At 43.3% G+C, this 14,860-nt stretch overlaps 2 protein-coding genes across 2 annotated transcripts; one reads left to right on the top strand and one right to left on the bottom strand.

Annotated features, from left to right (window-relative positions):
• Positions 1–567: 567 nt before the first annotated feature.
• Positions 568–6,092, top strand: LOC135520400 (E3 ubiquitin-protein ligase rnf146-like). Its single transcript, XM_064945947.1, has 3 exons — positions 568–669; positions 3,807–3,869; positions 4,027–6,092. Exon 3 carries the CDS (start codon positions 4,039–4,041, stop codon positions 5,089–5,091), a length of 1,053 nt encoding a protein of 350 aa, XP_064802019.1. The 5' UTR covers positions 568–669; positions 3,807–3,869; positions 4,027–4,038; the 3' UTR covers positions 5,092–6,092.
• Positions 6,093–7,694: 1,602 nt separating this feature from the next.
• LOC135519707 (matrilin-2-like) lies at positions 7,695–14,580 on the bottom strand (the record flags this gene model as incomplete). Its single annotated transcript, XM_064944937.1, is given in 11 exon segments — positions 7,695–8,237; positions 8,482–8,574; positions 9,366–9,518; positions 9,659–10,069; positions 11,062–11,197; positions 11,763–11,908; positions 12,800–12,928; positions 13,044–13,166; positions 13,281–13,644; positions 14,369–14,487; positions 14,490–14,580. Coding segments are annotated over 11 exon segments (1,821 nt in total), but the record flags the coding sequence as incomplete, so codon positions are not given.
• Between the last annotated feature and the right edge of the window lie 280 nt (positions 14,581–14,860).

Here is a 14,860-nt window from a genome sequence, read left to right as displayed (position 1 = left end):
GGTGGGGACATGTTGGATAATAATTACTGTAAAAATCAACATACACAGTGTGATCATATATGTCAATGTGGATCAAATATGCAAGTTGAAAACATTGTATGGTAACAGTGCTGTGTGTGTAACTACACTGGACAAAAATATAAATGCAACAATTTCAAAGATTCTACTCAGTTACAGTTCATATAAGAAAATCAGTCAATTGAAATGAATTCATTAGGCCCTAAACCATTGTTTTCACTGGAAATACAGACCTACATTTGATCACTTAAGTTAAAAAAAAATAAAAAAATAAAAAAAATGGTGTGTGGATCAGAAAAACAGTCCGTATCTGTGACCACCATTTTGGCTGGTGTAGGGTGTCATTGTAAATAAGAACGTGTTCTGAACTGGCTTGCCTAGTTAAATAAAGGTTAAAAAAAACTAAACATCTATGGACTGACCAATGGTATACACAAATGGGCGTTTTCTAATATCAAGGAACGCCCACCTTAAGAAACGCCCCGAATTGCGGTCTGCATTTACTTCATATTGCACTTCTCCGCTGATTCGAGAAAATTGTAATGTGCGTGTGCTGTGCGTGATTACGTACAATTAAGGTAGTCATCACGTTAACAGGCTAAATACGCTAGACTTACGACGCTAATTTTTGTGTAGGAGGAAAACAGACGGGTGAGTTTAACTTAACATTTCTCGCTTTGCAGCTAATTTAGATAAATGTGTATGATTTAAGGTCAATGTAATATTTAACAATACAAGAGGCGCACAATGACCGATAAATCTAACATGCGAAATTACAGTCTCGGCTAAGAGAGACGTGACGAGCTCTGGCTTTCTTTGTCGACCGAGACGGCAAGCTAACGTCAGCTAGCTACGTTGTCAGTCTTAGATACTTGCATACAACATGTCTCGTTGTTTTTATTTCTCCTGGGGGTGGGTAACGTTAGTTCAAATCAAAGTTAGCAGACTAGCTAACGTCAGTTTGTCGACTTTTCAATGCGAATAACACCGTCAACGAAAATATAAAAATATTGTGGTCGTAGTTCGCTACGATAATGTTATGTTGCTAGCTCGGATATTAGCCAACGTTAGCCATGTAACATTATCTAACTAACGGTGGTTTATCCTCGAAGGAAGAAGGGGGGGGGAAAAATCTGCTGTTCGCTAACGTTTGCGGTCTTCCGTTTTTGGTAGGACTGTATCACGATATTTTTTTCCATGGCGCAAATTTTAACGAAGCAGACTCGATTCTTTGGTCCTTTTAATAACCTGCTGTATGTAAAATAGTTAGCTATAGCTTGGAAAATAAAATATTACACTGGGTAATAAGTGACACTGGATGACATAATGTTTTGTTTGTAACATAAGGGCAGTTTTCCAAAATAAGTTAAATCTGCTTAATGTTTTGTTTCCTTGACACGATACTAACGAGTATCGCGATACAGGTCCTGTCAGTTAGCTAGCTCACATACTGACCATACTGCTCAAATCGCTTGCGTACAAAATAAATTCAGACATTCATGTTAAGGGCCTCCTGAGTGGCGCAGTGGTCTAAAGCAGTGTTGGCTGTGCCACTAGAGAGTCTGGGTTTACGTCCAGGCTCTGTCGCAGCAGGCTGCGACCGGAGACCCATGGGGCGGTGAACAATGTGCCCAGCGTCGTTAGGGGCAGCGATGTCCCATTGCACACTAGTGACTCTTGTGGTGAGCTGGGAGCAGTGCACACTGACAAGGTTGCCAGGTGTACAGTTTCAAAGAATCAGTGTGGCTTGGTTGGGTTGTGTTTCGAGGATGTACGGCTCTCGACTTTCACCTCTCACGAGTTCGTACGGGAGTTGCAGCGACGAGAAGAGATTATAACTACCAATTGGTTACCACGAAATTGGGGAGGAAAAAGGGTAACAAAAAAATCTGTTAATAAATCATTGCATCCACACTGCTTGCACAGGTCAACGAGTGTCTGCGTAGCCAGGCGATAAAATAGAACTTACATGCTGATCAAACCAGTCGCGTACGCGAACTTTGCAAAATACATGTACACGTTATTCAATCATTGCACCCACACTGCTCGGGTGCACCTGCGTGACCAGGCGCTAAAATAGTATAATTGGTCCTATTTGGGTGACCTGAAGATGAACTTAGGTCCAAACTTCAGTCGGTTGCAGTAATGCACCTCAAGTTGGTTGCCAACTGCCATATAAGGGCCAAAATGTCATTGTTAACCTGTCTAGGAACGGGGTTCCGCTAGCTCGCCAATGAAATTGCAGGGTGCAAATTCAATCAACAGAAATGTCATAATTAAAATTTCTCAAACATACAAGTATTAGACACCATTTTAAAGATAAAATTCTCGGTAATCCAACCAGTGTTCTGCTTTTTGGCGAAAGCAGAACATATCATTGTTAGGTCAGCAACTAGTCACAGAAACCATACAGCTATTTTCCAACCAAAGAGAGGAGTCACAAAAAGCAGAAATAGAGAGAAATGAATCACTAACCTTTGATATTCTTTATCAGATGACACTCCTGGGACAACATGTTACACAATACATGTATGTTTTGTTCAATCAAGTTCATATTTATATCCAAAAACCTGTTTACATTTGGCTTTGCCTCCAAAAGATCCCGTGAATTTGCACAGAGCCACATCAATTTACAGAAATACTCATAATAAACATTGATAAAAGATTCAAGTTATTCACAATTAAAGATATACTTCTACTTAATGCAACCGCTGTGTCAGATTTTTTTTTAACTTTGTGGGAAAAGCAAACCATGCAATAATCTGAGTACGGCGCTCAGAGACCAACACAACCCAAAGATATCCGCCGTGTTGAAGTCAACAAGAAGTCAGAAATAGCATTATAAATATTCACTTACCTTTGATCTTCATCAGAATGCACTCCCAGGAATCCTAGTTCCAGAAATGTTTGATTTGTTCGATAGTTAATATGTCCAAATCTCCTTTTTGTTACCACGTTTAGCCCAGTATTCCAAATGCATGACGTGCGATCACTAGCAGCAGACAAAGTCAAAAAGTTCCGTTACAGTCCGTAGAACCATGTAAAACGTAGTATAGAATCAATCTTTAGGATGTTTTTAAATATCTTCAATAATTGTTCCAACCTGAGAATTCCTTTGTCTTCAGAAATGCTATGGAACGCAAGCTACCTTTCACATGAACACGCGTCACCAGCTCGTGGGTCTCTGGCAGACCTCTGACTCAATCCCCTCTCATTCACCCCCACTTCACAGTAGAAGCATCAAACAAGTTTCTAAAGACTAATGACATCCAGTGGAAGCATTAGGAAGTGCAATATGACCCATAGACACTGTGTATTCAATAGGCCAAGAGTTGAAAAACTACAAACCTCAGATTTCCCACTTCCTGTCCTGGTTGGATTTTTCTCAGGTTTTTTCCTACCATATGAGTTCTGTTATACTCACAGACATCATTCAAACAGTTTTAGAAACTTTGGAGTGTTTTCTATCGAAATCTACTAATAATATGCATATATTAGCAACTGGGACTGGGTAGCAGGGCAGTTTACTCTCAACACGCTTTTCATCCAAACGTGAAAATGCTGCCTCCTAGCCCAAACAGGTTAACTAGCTAGTGTATCGGTCATTTCATGATGACTGACATGGTGACCAATTTCATTTAGTTGAAAATAATCAAATATAAATACTCTTTAAATTATCTGCAAAAACAATTGACTTGTCATTCCCGTATTGTTTACTTTCCCAGAATCGTAATTTCATCTATTGATTAAAAAAAGTCTGTGCTATAACCTTTGTTTCCTTTTGGCAGTGAGACAATTGAACAACCACCAATAAGCCTAATGCTACATTGGCAACATTAGCAGATATTACAGTAAGTAGCTACTACAGAATCTCTGTCTGTCCTGTGTGTAGCTAAATAAACTGCTTTAACTTGTTCAGTGTATTGGTTGATTTAATTTGACAACTATGATGCTCGTAGTTCACATTAACATACTTTTCTGTGTCTCTTTGCCCCCCACCCCCCAAAGTACTTCCTAAGGATGGCTAGCTGTGGTGAGATTGACCACACTGTGAGCTCGCTCCCATCCAGTAAGAAGGGGAGTGGTGACTCTGCCTGCTCTGTTTCCAGTGGCTCATCACCTGCCCTGTCTGTCCCAGAATGTGCCATTTGCCTGCAGAGCTGTGTCCACCCTGTCCAGCTACCCTGCCGCCATGTCTTCTGCTTCCTGTGTGTGAAAGGGGCATCCTGGCAGAGCAAGCGCTGTGCTCTCTGTAGACAGGAGGTTCCCGAGGACTTCCTGGAGCACCCCACTCTGCTGTCCCCCGAAGAGCTTAAGACCGGAGGGTGGGGTGCCACAGGGGACAATGCCTGGTACTATGAGGGGAGGAATGGCTGGTGGCAGTATGACGAAAGGACCAGTCGTGAGCTGGAGGACGCTTTCTCCAAGGGCAAGAAGACGGCTGAGATGCTGATAGCCGGGTTCCTGTACGTGGCCGACCTGGAGAACATGGTGCAGTACCGGCGCAATGAACACGGCCGCCGCCGCAAGATAAAACGGGACGTTGTGGACATCCCCAAGAAAGGGGTGGCAGGCCTCCGTCTGGACACTGAGGGTGGCACGCAGGGGTCCGCTGCGGCAGGGAGAGGGAACTCTGCAGACGGGGCTGATACTTCAGCAGCCGCAGTGCAGCAGGCTGCAGCATCTCCAGGTACCTCCACAGTCCTGTCTGCTCCTGCCAGGCCTCCCACCTCTCTGGGGGGCCAGCCTGGCAGCCCGACCAGCCCCTCCCTGGAGGACACCCTGGCCCTGCTCCACATCAGTCCCACAGATGCGCCGGAGAGGGCTGAGGTTGGGGAGGGAGAGGAGGGGGAAGAAGAGGCCACTGCTACACCCTCCATGTCATCCGGTCCTAACACCTCTGTGGATGGTTCTGGGGACTGGAGCGACGATGATGGGGAGGCAGTGGATCCCCGGGAGCAAAGACTGCATTTGGGGGAGAGCCCAGAGGACAGGTCCCCCCCTGGGGCTGAGGCCTCCAGCAGCAGTAGTGTGAGGTCGCGAAGGCCCGACGGCCAGTGTACTGAAGTGTGAGCTCAACTCATCTTGAACCTCTGCACTGTAGCTAACATTCTCAGTTAATATAGGACTCTGAAACCGACTCAAACCAACCCCGCATATAACTGTCTCAAGGCAAGGAGATGCTCATTATATTAGACTTTAAAGATGAAAATTACCCCCCTGAAAATTAGTGATAATCTACATTTACTGGTGGGCCTTGGGAGCAAAGTCTTTCCCCGTACAACTTGTTAATTGAGCTGTTTCGTGTAAGTCCCTTGTCTCCAGACAGTGTGTGTGTGTGTGATGCAGCCGTGTTGAAAGTTGGAGACTTTTTTTATTTTAAGAGACATGGGGTGGCAGGTAGCCTAGTGGTTAAAGCATTGGACCAGTAACCGGAAGGTTGCAAGATCGAATCCCCGAGCTGACAAGGTACAAATCTGTCGTTCTGCCCTGAACAAGGCAGGTAACCCACTGTTCCTAGGCAGTCATTGAAAATAAGAATTTGTTCTTAACTGACTTGCCTAGTTAAATAAAGGTTAAATTAAAAATGCATTTAGCTAGTCAACAGTTGTTTTGATCGGATCAGTGGTTGTTTTTCTCTCTGCAGCAGCTTGGTGTGTTGCGCTCTCGGCTGCTCCAAAATGATTAACACCATGCTCCATGACCTCTCTGATCAAAGTCAGACAACATTTTAATTTAAGTTGCTGATTATTCATCTGAAATGCTAGTCTGTTTCATAACGTGTGCATGTGTTTTAAGAGAGGGGTTGGTTTCTTAAACACTACTGGTGAGGAGGAGGACTGGTGTTTTAGATTTTAGTTTGATTAACTGTTTTAAAATGTTTTCCCTCTGGTTGTAAATTCTATTGTGTGATTACTATGACGGTAAGAGAAGAGCAACGGTTGCTAAGTGGTTTGCTGGCTGTCTCCAGCAAAACCATTTGAAGTTTTAAATGTGTTTTTCTTACCAGCTTACTGTCAATGTCATCTGGTCAGCTCAATTTTACTGTCATTAAGAACCTTTTATGTAACGATTTTTGGTTTGTCATCTTTTGTTACATGGTTTGTAATTTTAAATAAAATGTGTGTATTCATCAACCCAAAAGGTTGATATGGGAAGTATTGTTTTTGCTGAATGGCAGCAAAAGACAAGCTGGTCACATACCAACACGACTAGTGACATGCACGGAATAAGCTCTCTTGTATCAAATCTGGTCACAATGCATTTTTTCCTGATATTTTTTATGTGACAACTCTACACTATATATACAGGTATGTGGACACCTGCTGACAGGTGTCTAAAATGGAGCACACAGCCATGTGTTCTCCATAGACAAACATTGTCATTAGAATTGCCTTACTGAAGAGCTTAGTGACTTTCAATGTGGGACTGAAAGGATGCCACCTTTCCAACAAGTTAGTTGGTCAAAAGTCTACCCTGCTAGAGCTGCCTCGGTAAACAGTAAGTGCTGTCAATGTGAAGTGGAAACATATAGGAGCAACAACGGCTCAGCCACGAACCGGACGCCCGAAGTGTGTAAAAATTCTGTCCTAGGTTGCAGCACTCACGAGTTCCAAACTACCGCTGGAAGCAATGTCAGCACTAACTGTTGGGCGCTTCATTAAATGGGTTTCTATGGCTGAGAAGCGACACAAAGGCCTACTTCCTGTTTCAGTATGACAAACTAAAGTCCATACAGAAATGGTTTGTCGAGATCGGTGTGGAAGAACTTGACTGGCCTGCACAGAGCCCTGACCTCAACTCCATCAAACACCTGTGGGAGGAATTGGAACGCTGCCTGTGAGCCAAGGCAATTCGCCCAACCTCACTAATGCTCTTGTGGCTGAACGGAAGTAAGTCCTGCATCAATGTTCCAACATCTAGTGAAAGCCTTCCCAGAGGAGTGGAGGCTGTTACAGCAGCAAAGGGGGGACAAACACCATAATGCCCATGATTTTGGCTGAGCAGGTGTCCACATACTTTTGGAACATGTCGTGTACCTCACCACTTGCTAATATCATGCACCCGCTGCTCCTGCCATGCACAGGTCCACTTGGTGCAGTGTAGCGTACCTACTTCAACAGGTTCCAACCCTCTCTGAATTCATCTCACACCCTGGTTTGATATTCTGATCACGTATCTGTAAGCAACACCAAAGCCTGGTGTTTGGCCAGAAAACACATGACCTTTGTAAAGGGACGGGAGAGGAAGACAAAAGGCCTGGTGGAGTGCATCCAAAATGGCACTCTATTCCCTATTTAGTGCACTACCTAGGGAATATGGTGCCATTTGGGATGTGCCCCTAGCGGTGTGTTATCCAGAGACCTGACAGCCGGGTTCACAACATAGTGAAGCTTGATCTATCTGGGAGGGAAAAGGAGCGGCTGACTCTAACCTAGATCTATGCAGCAGGACAAACAATGTTTCATTGTTAGATTATTCAGGATTCACATGCATTGAAAATTGTAGCAGTAAGACCACTATGTGTGTTTCTGTTTTATACAAAAACCTTGTCAGGTTCAATCCAAATCTAACAGATAATCTGATCTTCCAATCTTTGAAAACATTGTGACATTGTGGTGTTCCACAAAGTACAATACAAGCAAGATCATCAGGGATTTTATTCACATCAACAGCAATAGAAAGCACATTGTGACATTGTGGTGTTCCACAAAGTACAATACAAGCAAGATCATCAGGGATTTTATTCACATCAACAGCAATAGAAAGCATTTTGCTTGAAATACAAAGTGATTTTACTTTGATTTGTCATAAAATGTTGTACTGTATCTTATATGAGTTATATTTGGATCTATAAATTGCAGTTATCTGCCAAATAACATTTTACTTTTAAAAATAAGTACATTTTGATACCTGAATGTAGCAAAGATATACAGTATTTTTGTCTTCACTCCAGTCCACAGCCACATGCATAAATGCATAGTTTTGTTCAGAATATAAATAGCAGTTACAGTAGAAAATATACCATATTATGTTTCAGTGTAGCATGTTGAAATAGCTTGAAGTTATCCCTTGAAGTTTAGTAAAGCCCTTTGCACCGCAGGCCAGTTGAGAAGAATCCGTTGAGGACGAACAGATGAAAGCAATGTCTTTGTCCTTCCTTCATTTGTGTCCAAGCTGATTCTCAAGGGTCTCCATCCTTTTTGACACAACATCAAGTATTTACACATTAAGGAAGTTATTGATTTTAAACTAAACACATTTTTAAACATAATGGATGCATCCTAAATGGCAGCCTATTTCCTTTATAGTGCACTACTTTTGACCAGGGCTGATGGGACTCTGGTCAAAAGTAGCACACCATACAGTAAATAGGGTACCATTTGTAAAGCATTCAATGTCATGGCAATATTAAAGCTCTTATCTAAAGTATGCACACCACTACAGAGCTGTAAAGGATATTATTCTGGGTCAGTCTCCTAAACTGTTCACTGACCTGCCTCTGGAAGAGCATCACGTTCTCACACTTACACATATCTTGAGGGGAGGGTTTCTCTGTTCACAGACAGACACCGTACGGATTGTCTTTTAGGAACAGACTGACACAGATCAAGTGCAATATAATTATTCATTCCCAGAGCCTCACAATATATTGTACAATGATAGGCCTCCAATTGTATGGTTGCTGTTGTACTTCATAAAACCACCTGCAGGTGGCAGAGATGTACAGCATTTTTCCCCTGAACATAAAGTACTTACCTGCTCCTCTAAATATTTCCTGAAATGCAGGGCATGAGAGAAAATCGATCTAACACACATTTTAAACTGGGTGGTTCGAGCCCTGAATGCTGATTGACTGACAGCCAATAGTAGTATATCAGAGGTATACCACGGGTACAACAAAAAATGTGTATGTAATCCTCTAATTACATTGGTAACCAGTTTATAATAGCAATAAGTCACCTCGGGGGTTTTTGGTATATGGTCGATATATCACGGCTAAGGGCTGTTCTTATGCACGACGCAATGCGGAGTGCATAAGAACCACCCTTAGCCGTGGTATATTGGCCATATACCACACCCCTTCAGGCCTTATTGCTTAAGTATAAAAAATGATATGGAAGTCTATAAGCACCACCTTCATAAACAATCGGATTAGTTTTAAGACTTTAGATGGGGTTAGGGGCATATTTGTTTTAGTATTTGTATTTATAGATTTGATCATTTATTCAAGATGAGACGATTTGTGCAATGCAGGAAAAGTGTGAGAAATAATGAATAATGTGTAGCTGTGATGGATCTTTAAGAAGAAAGTTATTTTAGAGTGTGTTTTATTCATTGGGTACCTTTACATATCCGTGACTTCAATTTGTCTGTAATTTCTCCCATGTTGCTAAAATCTTCAGCATAGTACAAATCCTTATCATCTGGCTCGGAAGCAATTTCCCTGAGCTCCCCTTCGATGGCTTTACCAACACCAAGTGCATATATCGTGATACCTGGGGGCGGGGAAGCAGGTCAAAGGTCAGAAGGAAGTGGATGAATGACTCCTTTAAGAGAAGATGGTACTCTATTAAAAGCTATTTAAATGGCTCTGCAATCAGATCAAGTTCAGCAAACACGATGTAAGAAACCGTACCGGCATCCTTTGCCTTAGTGGCCCATTTCGACACATCATCCTGGGATCGTCCGTCGGTGAACACGATACTGACCCGTGGCATGTCGGGTCTGGCCCCCTCCTTGGCAGAGAAGCTGTACTCAAACATGTGACGCAGGGCAGCGCCCGTCATAGATCCTCTGCCCATGTACTGCATCCGCGACACGGCCCTGTTGATGTCCCGGCCTGAGGTATACTGACCCAGAATGAACTCTGTGCGGACCTTACTGGAGTACTGCAGCAGCCCCACGTGGGTGCCCGTGCCGGAAACGTCCAGAGAGTACACGATGCTGTTCACAAACTGCTTGGCAAGGTCAAAGTTGGCCGGTCCCAGGCTCTTAGAACCGTCAATTACAAATACCAGATCCATCACTCCATCTCCACACACTGCCTCTGCCATAGTAGAGACAAATAGTGTTGAGTCAAGTCATGACTCCCCAAATCAACTATACCATGGCAAGACAGCAGCAGAATGTACTAGCCTACATTACTTAAACAATGTCGCTGATAGGCTAATAACTGGCTCATTTTACAATAATGGCCCAACATTATGAAGACCTACCTGTGTGCAGGTCAGGGGCGCAACTTTGGTTTTAGAGTGGGGGGACATATTATTATTTTTATCCAGTCGGATAAACACTCCAAACAGCCTACTGGCCGCTTAGAGGCGTCCACATGGTCCTAAAGCACACCATTGCATCGTTTTCTATCACATTCCAATGATAAAACTGGGGGGGGGGGGACAAAAATGCAATTTCAGAATGTGCGGGGGACAAGTCCCCCGTCCCCAGTGAAAGTTGCAACCCTGGTGCAGGTCAAATTCAAATAGTAATAAGGATCGTTCTCATTAATAATGGAAATGTGTGTTCTCTACTCTACTCCAGGCTTCATGGTACCAAATACATAGTCATTTTAATGCAACATTGGGTAATAATGCGCATGAATATCCATCTACCTATCGAGGACTACTCTTACTTCCTTCATGACATGTGCCTGTCACTGTCAAACGGTATGGAATATTCCTCTTAATCCAGGAAAAGAACACCCCGGACTAGAGGGAGCATCAGGATTAACCATGACCTCATAATCACAACTCACAATTTATGTAACATATAAATACCAGGATGGAAAAACACTCAGTCACAGTCAGACCCATTATAAAAGAGGAAGTTAGGTGTATATTTGAAGGCAGTCCAACTTCACCTCAGTCACATAAGCATTAATACGTAACACATTCCTTCTAACATTTCAATTCAAAGGGATGTGAATCCATTGGGCCAAAACAGCATGATGCATAGAGAACATCCTCTTATTACTGTGCCATGTCCAAAAGATCTGTTACCACACAGCTGATAGTAAGACATGGAAGCAGGCCATGGACTTACTCTGGCAGGTTCTGTTATCAGGTCTGAGTTTGTAGCCTTCTCGACATCGACACACAAATGAATCTTCAGTGTTCACACAGTCATGCTCACAGCCATGGTTACCAAGGGAACATGGATCCAGCTCTGCCGTGAGTAAAAGTGATCAGACCCAGTTGTTGAGGTCAATAAGCAAGACTTGCTAGTATGTTGAAATCTAAGTAAAATGTTGAATACAAATGATATTTCTGCGTATTAGGTGAGACAGAGATACAGAAAAACAGAAAAATGAATCTTCAGTGTTCACACACTCATGTTTACAACCATGGTCGCCAAGAGCACAATGGTCAATCTCTGAGAGGTGTTAGTCACATCGGGTACAGAGATAGAAACAAGGCAGGAGAGAGAAAGGGACAACGCTTGCTAATATTCTTTCAGGGAAGTAACACTTCTACACTGTTATATAGAAATATATATATTCACTACATTCAACAAATAAATACATTACAAATGTTTTCCTCAACACTGCCCACACAGTGAGCACAGCACTCTGTTGCTGAGTCCTCCAGGGACTGATATTTTGAATTAACAGTTACTGATTGCTTTATTTGTTAGATTAAATATATTTTAAACCATTTTTAGAGGTGTACTGGCACTTCCATCTCAGGAGGGGGGGGGGGAAGTTGAATACAGGGTTGTTAATAGCACAGTAACACAGTTCATACAACCAGAGGAGTGATGAATTTACTGCTGCAGGTCTTGCCATCGCGGTTGAGAACATAGCCCCTCGTGCATCTACAGACGTATGACTCAGGAGAGCTGACACAGTCATGCTGACAGCCATGGTTCCCCAGGTCACAGTCATCTATTCCTGGGGGTGGGGGGGAAGGTAGAGACACACATAGATGGGCTTGAATTCATACATTATTCTCAGGATGTCAAAAAGAGAATAGGTGCCTTTAATTTGAAATGTTCTTTATTTCCTGTAATACCAGTTGTTTCTGCCTATTTTTTTTAAGCACTTACAGATTATGATTAACACACAGGGCTCTGAAATCAATATTCCAAATGTGTTAAGATTGTAAAACACTCGAGAGGTGTGCTTTCTGAAGTGAATTGAAATGTTTATTGTGCAATTTGCATCGGAACATACACTCTTAGAAAAAAGGTGCTATCTAGAGCCAAAAAGGTTTGTTCAGCTGTCCCCATAGGAGAACCTTTTTGGTTCCATGTATAACCCTTTCTACAGATCAAACCGGATGGAACCCTGGTTGTCTGTTATGATTTCTTAGTATTCTGATACCATGGACACACTCCCTCATATGTCAGCAGCCAGTGAGATGATTCAAAAAGCACACTTCCTCTTGGAGATCTCCCCTATGCTACTCTGAAGTCTGAAGTTCCACTAGAGAACTAGAGGCACGTCCAAATGTGGGTGGGCTTGGACCTCCACCTCCACCCTTCAACTGCTTAAAGAACTGATTGTGAACACTACTATAGTCAAGCATAGTTGCATCACTGAGCCAGTCCATGGATTGAAATGTAACCAAAAACAAAGTATTTATTGTTTTCAGTATAATAGACCATCAGATTTGAGCAATGAAATGACATATGAAAATCTGGAATTCAGGTTAACCTTCACAAGCAGAGAAATGACTTGTTTTCAGGGTAAATTCATTATTTTTGTTCTATGTTAACTTTAGTCATAACCACAAAAAAAGAAAGAAAGAAAGAACGAAAGAAGAAAAACTAAGAATCTCACTTCGGCACGTCCTCTCGTCCTCGTTGAGTTCATACCCAAGCCGGCAGTGACACTCGTAGCCGAGTACCCCTGGCATGTTGGCACAGAAGTGGGCACAGCCATGGTCCACCACATCACACGGGTCTTCCGTTACAGAACCAGGAGGACCACAACATAGGCAAAGACAGGATTGAATACTACTGCTGTAGCTGACCCTAACCAGAACCCTAAACCTTCCCTTATGCTCCTGCTGCTGTTCACTCACCGCGGCAGGTCTTGCCATCGGAGTTAAGGGTGTAACCCCTTCTGCACCGGCACATGTAGGAGGATGAGGTGCTCACACAGAGGTGATCACACTGATGGTCCATCACAGAGCACAGGTCTGTACCTAATACATACACACACATACACACATACATACAAATAATACATCCTTAGAATCTCCATCAATATAATGATTAAAGCACATGAAAGTATTGAGAGACGAACAGAGAGAAAACACCTCCACACAGATTGGACTGGAAGACGGAGGTGAGGGTCTCTATCTGGCTGAAGTTGGCCACCAGGTACACATGCTCTGAGTGGGGCTCACTCCCGATGACCCGCAGCGTGTTCATATCCACCCTGCCCACTCCAATGGCGAATATCTGGATGCCTGCCTGTCGGGCCTGTGCTGCCACCTCCTCCACCGTGTCCTGGGGGTGCCCGTCCGTTATGATCATGGCGATGCGGGGGATGTGCATGTCGGCGGGTCGGGCACCCTCTGGCTCGGTGAAGGCTGTCTCCATGGTGTACTGGATAGCCAGGCCGGTCATGGTGCCGGTGGCCAGGTGGTCCATGGCCTTCACCACCCGCTCAACATCTGCCTTGAATACAACAGTTATGTGTTTGTTAATGTGGGTGGGTTAGTTTATTGGGGATTCTTGTTACAGACTGTTTCTGTGCAACTGTACTAGGAAAACCAAATAAACATATTGTAAAAAGAATAGAACAGTATATCTGATAGAGAGAGAGAGAGAGAGACCCAACCCATATTTATGCTTATTTATTTTCCTCTGTGTACTTTAACCATTTGTACACTGTTAAAACACAGTATATATATAATACGGCATTTGTAATGTCTTTATTGTTTTGATACTTCTGTATGTGTAATGTTTACTGTTAATTTTTATTGTTTCACTTTTGCATATTATCTACCTCACTTACTTTGGCAATGTTAACACATGTTTCCCATGCCAATAAAGCCCCTTGAATTGAATTGAATTGAATTGAATTGAATTGAGAGAGAGAGAGAGAGAGAGAGAGAGAGAGAGAGAGAGAGAGAGACACAGACACGGGGAGACTCAGAGAGAGACAGACATAGAGAGAGAGACACAGAGCGAGAGACACAGAGAGCCAGAGACACAGAGAGAGAGAGAGAGAGAGAGACACACAGAGACAGAGACAGAGAGAGAGACAAAGAACTCGTTCCCCAGGCTCCCTTGCTGCGATAGATGTTATGGGTTGAGAGAGACACAAAGAACTTGTTCCCCAAGCTACCTTGCTGCGATAGTTGTTATGGGTTAACTTGTTCCCTTGGGCCTAGACTACCTTGTTGCTGTAGGTGTTGTGGGAGAACTCGTTCTGCAGCATGCTGCCGTACTGCAGCAGTCCGACGCGCGTCGCCTCCGGCCCCACGTCCAGGAAGGCCAGGATGTTGGTGATGAAATCTTGACCTTTTCGTAGTCGCTGGGACGCACGCTGCGGGAGCTGTCGATGATGAACACAAAATCCAGGGGCTTCCCTTTACACAGGCTCTCTGGGGAAAGACACAGGCATTACTAGAGGTACAGTAGGCCAGGCATACTATATGTGAGAATTACACAGGCATTACTGGAGGTACAGTAGGCCAGGCATACTATATGTGATAATTGCACAGGCATTACTGGAGGTACAGTAGGCCAGGCATACTATATGTGATAATTACACAGGAATTACAGGAGGTACAGTAGGCCAGGCATACTATATGTAATAATTACACAGACATTACTGGAGGTAAAGTAGGCCAGGCATACTATATGTGATAATTGCACAGGCATTACT

The sequence above is a fragment of the Oncorhynchus masou genome, chromosome 29, assembly GCF_036934945.1.
Source record: "Oncorhynchus masou masou isolate Uvic2021 chromosome 29, UVic_Omas_1.1, whole genome shotgun sequence".
Taxonomy (NCBI): domain Eukaryota; kingdom Metazoa; phylum Chordata; class Actinopteri; order Salmoniformes; family Salmonidae; genus Oncorhynchus; species Oncorhynchus masou.
This window is presented reverse-complemented; position numbering and strand designations above follow the sequence as displayed.

Excerpts from the sequence above, each read along its gene's own strand:
- LOC135520400 (XM_064945947.1), top strand. The coding sequence starts at position 4,039 with ATGGCTAGCTGTGGTGAGATTGACCACACTGTGAGCTCGCTCCCATCC.